We start from the raw sequence: 12,096 nt of genomic DNA, 5'->3' as shown, positions 1-12,096 counted from the left end.
TTGTTGTTTGCTGTTCGCCGCAAGCATCTGGCGGCACCATAAGGTTATCGGATCATATCGAGTTAGATGGTAGTTGGAATCTGAGTACTTCTTTTCAGTTTTTTCAATCGACTCATAAACGTAGATTAAGTTTCTAAATTAAATATATACCATACCATAGTCATTCTATCCTACTCTATGGTTTTATGCAACATCCTTCCTACTTGCATGAAATCTGCAAAAGAAAAGCGGAAATACGTCACATTTTAAGTGCCAAACTGATATTGATTTTGGCGCGAATGAAGTGAATGAAGAATAAAATTATGGAAATTTAACCCTGAAAGACTAAATATTAGTTCAACGAAATCTTTTTAAAATGCCCCAAGGAGGATTATCTGATGCTCAGAGTGAATATTTAGAAATTGGCGAGTATAACTTTTCATGGCCCGGTGAAAATGGAACCTTTCACGATTTTGGTTCTATGAACTACACAATGCCATCAGGTATGTATTTATGAAACTGTAAGACATAAAAGGTATACATAAAAGCTTGAATCACATTGGCCTAATCTGTTGGCTTGCTATTTATACTTTTGTAGGACCGTGGTACTGGCCGTGGTGTCCCCTATGGAGAATTCCACAACATCCATTATTTCAGGTTAGTTTATTTAAGTACAAAGTAGTTAATTAAATTACTTACCTAAACACTTGTTATGCCTAGGTAGGTAATAAAAAGAGAACCTATGATAAAAATTATTTTGGGATAGCATTGCATTTCAGTTGAATAAAATTCAACTTATTGAATTTATTTAGCTCTCAAATGTGCTGTTTGTGGCTGCCTATTGCGCTCCAAGTACAAAGAAAGGTCAACTTTGGATGCATACCATTTTAATTTTTGGTGAGTGATCTTTTCAAGCAAGTATAGGTATTATATGTTAGTTTTTAATCCTGTCGCCATGGAGCCATCTGTCCGTCTGTCGTGTCTGTCAAGAAAACCTATATCTAGGGTACTTTCCGTTGACCTAGAATCATGAAGTTTGGCAGGTAGGGACCTAGGTCTTATAGCACAATCACAAACAAAAATTTAAATGAATTTTTTTTTATGCGTAATAGTTTTTGATTGATCGTGCAAAATGTCGCAAAAAATACCCGAGGCCCAAGCGCGAGTCTGACTCGCCCTTGACCGGTTTTTTTTGTGCAAGGATCAGCGGGCTGTCCAGTGCGAAAATGTAGCCAGTATTTTTGGCACCATTACACGCGGGTGTGTGTGTGCGGGTATGTATATAACATCACCTCATTTTGTCGAAAATGTACAACTAAAAAAGTTTTTAACTCAAATATTTTTTTATGTAGCCAATGATACAGCAGATTTTCCGTAATCGACTGACAGGTTTCATGCTTTACTCGGTGTGGGCGTGGCACGTGATATGTTCGCCCGATGCGTTCTCTTGGAACTTTGGCTTCGTGTTCCTGAACCTTGCTCAAGTGGTCTACTTAGTCTACGAGATGAGACCTGTCAAATTTGATCCAGAACTAGAAGAGGTCTATCATACACTGTTTGAACCTTTCAAGGTATTCTGTTTGTGTATTACCTTCAGAATGGACTGTGGTTTAGACATGGATGTAGGAAATAATCCATGTCTTTGGGAAATAATAATTTGGGTTCAGTTGTGAAGTGCTAAAAATCTAGAAAGCCACAGATAGAAAATAATTTTAATGAAGATGTGAAAGTTAAACGTCTTCATTGACTTTGCGCTGCAAGCTTCTTCATCGGGAACCACATACCTATTCAATGTACTCTGCGTCGGGAACTTCGTCTAAGATTTGTTAGCACATGTACACTGTACACGTACCTACTACGTATATATGTATACGTAATCCTGTCCACAAAGAGTTTTGTTGTAGAAGTAAATTCAAATACCTACCTATCTAAAAGTTTAAATTAGTCTAAAGCAGGTTAGGTTTCTCGTTTGGTTCACGTGTTAATCTCGTAAGTTAAATTGAAAAGTTTTAAATTAATTTACATTTATAAAATTCCACTAAAGGAGATTTTTATAATATTTTTCAAAACTACAGTAGGTACCTACAAGTATTAATTAGATGATCTAAATATTATTGGTGCTTTGAACTTAGTAAAAGATCAGTGTGACCTTTTATTGCGAAATGTTTTGCCATATTTCGCACTTATAATTTTTGAACTCTTTTACACGTCCTAGTAGGTACTTACTAAGAGCGTCGTCGTAGTACAGTCGTAGCATCGGGTAAAAAATGTAAAATTAACTTAATTAAGTTTTATGTGTTACGAATAGCTACGAATCTTCACGTAAATTAAGGATTTACTTTATATATTATTTAAAAAGAGTCTTTGTATTCTGGTATACATCCTATGAGTTTTCTATAAATATATTCTTATATTGTTTTATATATTGAAGATCTTAAAATTTATGTTTATGAACAACAGGGTGAAAAAATAACTAAGTATAAGAAACCTGCAGGTTTTACTTTTTTATGTATGTCTACGACTTAATTACTAGGTGGATCTGAGTTCCGTACCTATATCTCATTCTCCTATAAGTGAGGAGCAGCTGTATGCACTAGTATCACAATGTGCTTGTACTAAGTATACCTGCCGTTACGAGTATCTACTTTACATAGGTATCAAGACTTCAGTTCAAAAGGATGGTGTCGCCGGACTTTGCGCACGTAATGTCGCTGCACGCCGGCGAGGCCTACGCCATGCAGAACCTTACCAAGACCGACCGGCTGGGACTTTTGCTCTCTGGGAAGGTATCAAATAGTTTTTTTAGAATACCCACCGTTGTAAAAAGAGCCGTGACAAATAGATAAGAAGAAAAGAGTTATGGAAGAGTGGGGCCGCCTGCCACAAGTACTAGTAGTAGGTAGTATACTAGTCACTTACTGGGATGGTCCCAATTTCTATGTTCTACGTAAAATTGTTCAACCGAAATAAATGTTTTTGATTTTTGAATTTAAATGAGGTCACAGGTTCGGTCCCGGGCACGCCCATCTTGGATGAAATTCATCCAAGAAGCACATCTAACTGTTCGGAGCTTGGATGAATAGTTATGTGCGTTTTAAACAATTGCCTAATATCTCTTGATTTAAACGGTGAAGGAAAACATTGTGAGGAATCCTGCATGCCTGAGAGTTCTCCATACCTAATGTTCTCAAAGGTGTGTGAAGGCTGCCAATCCGCAACCGCACTTGGCCAGCGTGGTGGACTATAGCCAAAACCTTCTCATTCTAACAGGAGACCCGTGCTCAAGAGTGAACAGGCGATAGCTTGATGATGAAGAAACCTTCAGATATAGGTATTTACTATTTAGATAGGACTTGGTATAGCAAAGGTTCATGCACGCACGGGGTGATGCCAGGACAGAATAGCGCGCGGCAGGTACATCGAGCGCCATGTGACGGTGATGGTGGTGGCCAGATGAACTGCAGGCGCACAGTTTAGTCGCACCATAAATTGAACCCTTTTTGTGCTTTTTACCATTTTGCTACGGAACCCTAAAAACAAATCGAATAGGTGGATAGGTACACAATAATTAAATTGTTGCAATTTGTAGCCGTAACTGTATGTTTGAAATTGAAGTGTAAATAAACTAAGTTATATTCAGAATCGCGTGCTTATTCCAATGTTTGGATAAGAAGCAATCTTGAAAACAGATAGGTACATAAAACACTAAGTATTTTGAAAGTTGAAACTAAATTACCTAATTACTTAGCAAACTAGACAGTGTTGGCAAGGTGTTGGCACTTCATACCTGTAAAATAATAATATGAAGTTACTACACTTTTAAAGTAGGGGAATGGTAATCAACAATTCACTACCAAGTGATAAAGAAATAAGACTCAAAATTATAATCCTTCCTTTTGGCTTTGCCGTAGTCGGATAAAAATAAAACAATTTGACTACATAAAATAATGTTTCAGTGTTTATTAAGTCGATCGTTGTCGTTTTTAGTTTTCAACTTTATCTTGTTATAAAATACGAATAAATCATTTATCGATCGAAACTATCGAACTCGATGATAGATTTTTTTACTTTTTTATTTTATGTAAATGTCTGCAAGTCTCCAATCAAGGGGAATCCAAATCTAATATTTTTTTGTGACATAAACTTACAATAGAACACATTATGATAACATGCACAATGCATAGCCTACAAAAAATTCAAATACCCACGCATAATATTATAGAATGCTTAAATCATAATATTCGTGTAATATAATAATATTATAGGTAGGTGGTATGTCTGAACTCTGAAAGGTACGCTACTGTGCAAAAGAAATAAATAAAAAATTGAAGAATAAGGCAAGCTTTGAACTTGTTGATCAGTACGAGCAGGTATTTACGAGAACTGCAATTCCACCATTACCGTATCTCACAGCTTATCTTGCAAGAATCACTTAGGTGGAACTATTATTCTCGGTAGTTACAAATTATGCAAATTGCAGGCTTGTTTCATGGATCGTTAGAGACAGCGGGCAAATTTAAAACAATTTTTGTGGGTGCACGTGCCAAATATTTGCGATGTACCTAGATACGATATGCGACTGCCCAGTGTAAATTTGTTTTTTAACGGTAGCTGTACATAATATGTACCTACATAATTATTTTATAAATACATATCAAAACTCACGAAACTGTTTTACCGCTCCGCGATTTTTATTGTGTTTAAAAATTATTTAGAAATTTTCTTTTACACTAAAGTGCGGATAAAACACTATGATAAAAATTATAAATGGTTAAATAGCTTCTATAATAATTCCAATTCAAATCGCAGGAATTAAGTTCAGGAACTAAACACGACTAAGTTTTACTTTTATCAGTATAAAAATGTTTTGAGGAGGGGTTTTTTAATTCAATAGGTATCTTATAAATTGGAATCTAGACGAGAACCAGTTGAAGTCTAATTTTAATTTTTTTCGTGTAAAGGCGGAGGTTTTCAATTCGGTTCGTTCTTTTTCTATGTAGGTTGGTACTACACGGTTTCTTTGAGGTTTTATGGACCGATTTGTCACTTTTTTAATGAATAAAAGAAGGGCCAATATTTTTTTGGATGTAACTCCTTAATCCTGGCGCTGCATGGTTACTGCCCAAATCAGGATATTAAAGGATAATATTAAACCAAGAATCGCTTTCATAATTAAACTCCAAATTCTAACTCTTGGCGATGCAATGTAGCACTCCCTATTAAATTTGAATTTATATTATACTCGTAGGTACCTTTATAGCATCGATTTTATAATTGAACTCCAAATCCCAATCCTGAACCCTGATAATGGAGAGAGAATACCTACTACCGTTTAACTAAGCCGTGGGAATATAGGGACTATTGATGGTGATTTGATAATATAGGTCATATTCATATTATTCACCATACGATCAGAAATCACTAATAATAAACGATGCCACCCGATGATATTAATATTCTGTCCATTATGCATTTGTGTAGGTAAACGCTTTGACTGGACATCAGTTCCTACATCCAATATTGCCTTGTGAGTTTCTGGATTCACCGGAGTTTGAATCGAGCCGAGCAACTATCGATGAAAAATTTAAGGTAAGACGTAGTCGATATCTTACAAATGATTTTACCTGATAAGTGATACCATAAGTTCAGTAAAACCATAGTAAGATGTAAGTATTCTACTGTCTATGACTTTGACTAGTAACATACCAATTTAATAGTAAAAAAGCATTAAGTAAGCTTGTATATTATGACCCCGACATTAATCGTTGAATTTTTTCACCTTGGGACTCATTTTGTCGCGGCAAAAATCAGTCTACTTTTCATACCGGAAAAATATTTTACTCACACGGGATTGAAACAAGTTACACGTGAACCATACGCGGGCAAAGGCAATCTTTAATAGATGACGATGTCATGTTAAAAATTACATGAGAAGTCTTTGAATTTCCACGATAAAAAGTACTTAGCCCATATAATATATCCGTACTCTCCTTCAGCTTACTCTGTACCAATATATAGATCATATATGTACCTATATACCTGTATATAGATCATAGTAACAGTAATTTTTTTGTACTTAAAATTATTTATTTTTATAATAGTAGTATGTAATATAACCTATTTAGGTCATTCTACTGGGTCATTTTCGATGCGTGGCAGTTGCTACTCGGTTGCGACGTGACATGAATGAGGTGCCTATGGATTTATCAGACACGTCTCATGACTTGATATTTGGGGTCCAAACTTTAGACCTCCAAACGCACATATTGCTGCTTGCTGCGCTAGGCGACACGACGCGGTTCGTCAGATATAGTTTACTATCACTGTATCAAATGTCATTCAAACGGTTCAGTAGTTTTGGCGTGATGTGCGTACAGACAGACAGATAGACAGACAAAAATTCAAAAAAAAATGGGGTCAGTCAGATAATAAATATAACTTATCTGTCCATATAAGCTTTTTAAATTGAGAAAGGAATGAACTTACCGGAAGGGAATTTTGGAAGTAGGTATTTATAAACTTCCAAAATTAGCTTCCAGTAAGTTCCTCATATTATTCATTTACCCTATACAGTCATCATGGCGTAACAAAATAGCCGTTGCGAATTGCGTTTTATGGGCAATTTACATTCGAACATAATATAGGTACGTTATAGTGAGCTTTCGTATCACCTACCCCATTCCTGTGACCTAATTGTTGTCTGATACGGTTGTATAAAAGCTAAAGTGGCTATAAATGCAAGAAACTAGGTTAAATATCGATGAACTCAACACTGAACACTTTCGTCAATGCTCTGACACACGCCGTCCTTTAAAATTGCTTGTTTAGCATGAACTACCTTCTATATAGCACGAGCAATTTGCTGAAAGCATTTGCTTAGTAATTATTAGGCGCGCAAACTACGAATAATTTTCGTGAAATGAACTTCGAAACATGACATTGTCTTGCAGAGTGGAAGTAAACATTTTGTGATTTAAAAATAGTTACATATCTTAGTCTTTGTATTAGCAGAAGTTTCCTTAGGCGTTCCCCAGTGAACGTTATCCATACAAACGTAGTTTGGTTTTCATTTGAACAACCGATCAAATTCTAGAAACTAATATCTGTCTGTGGTTTGCCTGATTCAAAGTTTCAAGGATATAAAGACTTTTCATTGAGTTTGATTGGATTAATATATTATTAAAGCCAAATTACGTTTGTTTGGATCACTCTACGAATAATCTCTTGTAAATACCTATCTAACTAGTGTTGTTTAATGAACCTTTATGAAAGCGAATTTTTTTGCGTAATTTAATTAAAAGTTTTCCTTAGGTTTCTATAGTAGCAGCTTCATCCTGCCGCTATGTATACTGGCAAAGGAGCTCGTTGGAGTACTTATTCGTGAAAGAGCCCTACCTCGCTTGCGTGGTCACGACATTGATCGCTCGTGACATCACCACCAAGCTATACGCCATGAACAATAAGATTGTGACGGAAAGAGGCTCGCATCTAGACATTCGGCTGCCAAGTATATCGCATGCATTAGCTCGCAGCCCAAGGAGACTGCGCTCTGCCAACAAGCCGCCGCCGCCGCCCACTACGGTGCAGCCGGTCCCGCCGGAAAAAAGAACCAGTAGGTTAAAACATATGCTAATTAAATAGTCATAGGTCATCATGTTGCATCATCATTCTTGTAGGTCACTACTCACTATGCAATTTATTTTGTAACAGAATGAAAGGGTGTATATTTTTAGGGTTCCGTACCTCAATCACTTTGCTGTCTGTCTGTCTGTCTGTCCGTCTGTCCGTCGTGTCTGTCAAGAAACCTATAGTGTACTTCCCGTTGACCTAGAATCATGAAATTTGGTAGGTAGGTAGGTCTTATAGCACAAGTACCTACAGGAATGAATCCAAAAACCGCGAATTTGTGGTTACATCATTAAAAAAAAATTAAAATGTGTTTCAATTTTCAAAGTAAGATAACTATACCAAGTGGGGTATCATATGAAAGGGCTTTAAACATTCTAAAACAGATATTTATTTATTTTTATGATTTATTGTGCAAAATGTTGGAAAAAATACCCGAGTACGGAACTCTCAGTGCGCGAGTCGGACTCGCACTTGGCCGGGTTTTTTATTAATATTCTATGACAAGTTAGTCTTTGAGTGGTAAGTAAGTACTTGGTATGTTTTTAGTTTAAATAGTTCCTTTCCTTTGTATTGGTTTTCTTGTTTTGTGTGCAATAGAGTTTTCTATCTATCTATCTATGGTAAGTGCAGTAAGATGGAAGAGGACTAGTTAATTTACAACTATGATGGTACTTCTAATCCATCGGCATCGTAGTACCGATACATACATCTTTGCCTGCCGATGAAAATTACGAAATGTGGAAAATAAATAGGTATTTTTACATTGTCGCTACATATAGGCTACTGTAATAATTAGTACCCTTAATACTACAAAGTGTAACTTTGTCGATCATATCGTCCGCCCTTTATGTACTAATGTCGGCTCGAGGTTGCTAGTCTTATTCTAATGGCTCACCTAAAAAAACTCTTCGATCCTTCTGGAATTGTAAACCTAATGTATAGTCAAAAGGTAGAAATGCTAAACAAATTTTTATTTCTAACTAGTTAATACCAGCAAATTCGTCAACGTAAATTCGGTTTTAATACCTGTGGGAACACGATTTTCCGGGATGAAAAACTGCCATATCCACTCTCGGGAATGATCTGTTTGATAGGTATAGATGATACGCGACTTCTTATGTGTGATTTAGATTTTTTTTAAAATCCCATTAGGAACCGTTTGATTTTCCGTGACTATAAAAATAACTCATGTTCCCTGGGATGCAAGCTATCTGTATCAAATTTAGTGAAAATCAGCTAAACAGATGAGCTGTGAAAAGCTAGCAGACTGACAGATTTTCGCAATTTCGCATTTATAGTAATGTAACTAGGGATGCGTCCCGACTTCGCACGGGTAGCCTATTGTTACAAACGTATTTTCAAAAAATTTGAGATCCCTAATCTCAAATTTTTTGAAAATACAATATTGCCTATGTCACTCAGGAATAATGTAGTTTTCTACTGATGAAAGAATTTTCAAAATCGATTCAGTAGTTCAGAGATTAACCCTGCAAACAAACTTACAAACTTTACCTCTTTATCATAAAATAAGTAGTATGAATATAGATCCATACTATTTACTAATATTATAAACTAGCCGATGACCGCGACTTCGCCCGCGTGGATTTAGGTTTTTCGAAATCCCGTGGGAACTCTTTGATTTTCCGGGATAAAAAGTAGCCTATGTGCTAATCCAGGATATTATCTATCTCCATTCCAAATTTCAGCCAAATCCGTCCAGTCGTTTTTGCGTGAAGGAGTAACAAACATACACACACACACACACACACACACACACACATACAAACTTTCGCTTTTATAATATTAGTGTGATGCGAAAGTGTGTCTGTCTGTCTGCTACATTTTCACGGCCCAACAGTTTAACCGATTCTGACGAAATTTGGTACAGGGTTTGCTTATATCCCGGGGACGGATATAGGCTTCTTTTTATCCCGGAAAATCAAAGAGTTCCCACGGGATTCCTAAAAACCCATCCGCTTAACCGATTTGTATGGAATTTGGTACCGAAGCTAGCTTGCGTCCCTGTAATTGACATATTCATTTTATCCCGGAAAATCAAATAATTCCCACGGAATCTTTAAAAACCTGTCCACGCGTACGAAGTCGCGGGCATCCTCTAGTTTCTTAAAATTGAAAATTGAGTCATCGATTACTTACCATTGAATTGAATCCAACTCATTAGCCTCCTGGCGAAGAGCCATGGCAAAAATATGCGTAAATGGGACTAATTTATGTTCACTCTAACTTCACTGTAGCGAGCCGTTAATTTGAGAAAAGTTAAGACTAAGAGGACATTCACTTGACATACTTTTTGCTTCATAATTGACCTAAATTAGAAAGGTGCGACGAGCTTTTAGATGTTCGTTAAATATAAAGGATAGCAAGTACTTACCTTCCAACAGATGAGCCTCTTTAGGGAATATCATAAACCAAGAAATATGGGAGTAAAATTTGTTCTTATAAACGACTTTTTTCATTTAACCAGTTTCCTTACCATCTAACATTTTATCCTTAGGCCGGGGGGAGGAAATCACGTCGATGCGTTGCTTCGTTGCGTGATTGAAGGACAAACCAACAAACAAGCACACTTTTGCATTTAAAATAGTTCATACCAGCAAATTCGTCAACGTAAATTCGGTTTTAATACCTGTGGGAACACGATTTTCATGTTCCCTGGGATGTGTAGTGTTTTTTCCATAACTTATTTATGCCAAGTCTCATATTATTTATGTTATAACTATATAATAATATCATAATATCATAATATATTAGTAGTGCCAAGTCCTTAGAGACGAAATATTTACCAGGCTATTCTTACGACAATCTATAGTATCAATAAAATACACAGCCATTACAGAAGTTTTATATCAAAATTAATTTAAAATATTCACTTATAGATTATTGGTCGCGAGACACTGAAGCCGCAGCGAATATAGCCAAACGCAATGGCGTTGCAGCAAACTATCCTGAAGAAGACGAAGAACTTGTACCTCTAGCGGCCCACGAGGCCCCCGCGGCCTCTTCTGACGACCTCTCAGTTGCCGACAGTTGTCCTGACACCTCCTCGAAGTACCACAGCTGCGAAGCAGTCGAGACTGACGACGATCTAAGACATTGACAAAGGGACGATGATTTGTCATCACTATCTCTAGACAGTATGGAGGAACAGGAGACGTCGCTTACAGTTTGCAACACTAAAACGGTTTCTTCCGTTAGCCTCTTTGCAATAGAGGATCCGAAAGTGCTGACAGATCAATAGTTTACTAAGTAGCTTGTGAATAAAATAGCGTGAACATTGAAACTTTACAATAGTATTTATTTAAATGTATAATATTTCAGCTTTTATTGTGCCTAATATTCTTTATGATTGAGTGTTGCAAAGATTTCGTGTTGAAAGAGTGCTTTCGCGAACTTCAATTTGGATCAAATTTTATTGATTAAAAAAAAAGAATATTAGTCATTTTAATCATGACTAACATTCCCCTTTCCCCTCCAAATCTTAAAATTTGGAGTGGATACAACAATAGTGCTATGGGGTGCGCGTTTGAACTACCGACCTTTCGGATTTCAGTCTGCTCCTATAACCGTTCAGCTATTGAGGCTTATATTAATGGGCTGATTGTATTTGTAGGATGATAATAATTAACACGAAATCATTTCTTGTCAACCAAATTATATAAGACGCAGATATCTAAGGCTTAAGAAGAATTGTGTTTAGAAACGCTCTCAAGTTATAAGTAGGCTATTTAGAGTCTCATATATGTACGATGTTAATAATAATAATTGATGTTTATTTATTCTCACAGATATTAAAGTTAGTTATAAAAAATATAATATTGTTTACTGCAAAGTGCAATGTTGTCGTTTTATTTGTCCTCGTAGAAAATATACCTATAGAATAGACATATTTTGGAGCAAACTAGTAACTGACTAGAAGTAGGTAAAGAAGTTTGAACAACGATAACTTAACAGAACGGTTATTTTACCTACGACATTGAGGTATTGAAAAATTACAGTAAAAAGTAACTCTTAAGAACGGACCACCATTTTTTGAAGCAAGTTAGGGTCAAAAGGTGCGTAAATGCCAATGCCTATATTATAGTTTATATCGTTACGCGTACCTGTCACACACAAGCGTAAGAATTTGTCTTCATTTTTTTTAAATACAATTTACAGTCTGAGCTTTAGAGTTTATATCTTTGGTAAAAAGTAAAAGCTACAAAAAAATCTAGTTTCTCGATAACGCAATCCATTACCTGCAGTGTTTCCTTTTAAAACATTGCAAACAGCACATACGTCTTTGTCATAGAATGAAGTAGAGATTGTATCACAGTAGGTACAAGTAAAGCTTTAGCCACTCCCAGCTGAACGTAACAGCCAATTAATGGTGGATGGTAGAATTCCGACACCATTTAATGTCAGCTATTTTATTATGCATTGCATAATGAATTTTCTTGACCACTTTGCATGCTGAAGTTGGAACTTTGG

The 12,096-nt window shown here is 36.1% G+C and overlaps 1 protein-coding gene across 1 annotated transcript; it reads left to right on the top strand.

Annotated features, from left to right (window-relative positions):
- Positions 1-211: 211 nt before the first annotated feature.
- LOC123866802 (popeye domain-containing protein 3-like) lies at positions 212-11,420 on the top strand. The gene is made up of 8 exons (XM_045908507.1): positions 212-482; positions 578-636; positions 792-876; positions 1,369-1,550; positions 2,634-2,765; positions 5,461-5,568; positions 7,291-7,591; positions 10,506-11,420. Exons 1-8 carry the CDS (start codon positions 356-358, stop codon positions 10,724-10,726), a joined length of 1,215 nt encoding a protein of 404 aa, XP_045764463.1. The 5' UTR covers positions 212-355; the 3' UTR covers positions 10,727-11,420.
- Positions 11,421-12,096: the final 676 nt, after the last annotated feature.

This window comes from Maniola jurtina, chromosome 7 (assembly GCF_905333055.1).
Source record: "Maniola jurtina chromosome 7, ilManJurt1.1, whole genome shotgun sequence".
In the NCBI taxonomy this organism is placed as follows: domain Eukaryota; kingdom Metazoa; phylum Arthropoda; class Insecta; order Lepidoptera; family Nymphalidae; genus Maniola; species Maniola jurtina.
The sequence above is the reverse complement of the archived record's forward strand: the minus strand, read 5'-3'. Positions and strand labels throughout refer to the sequence as shown.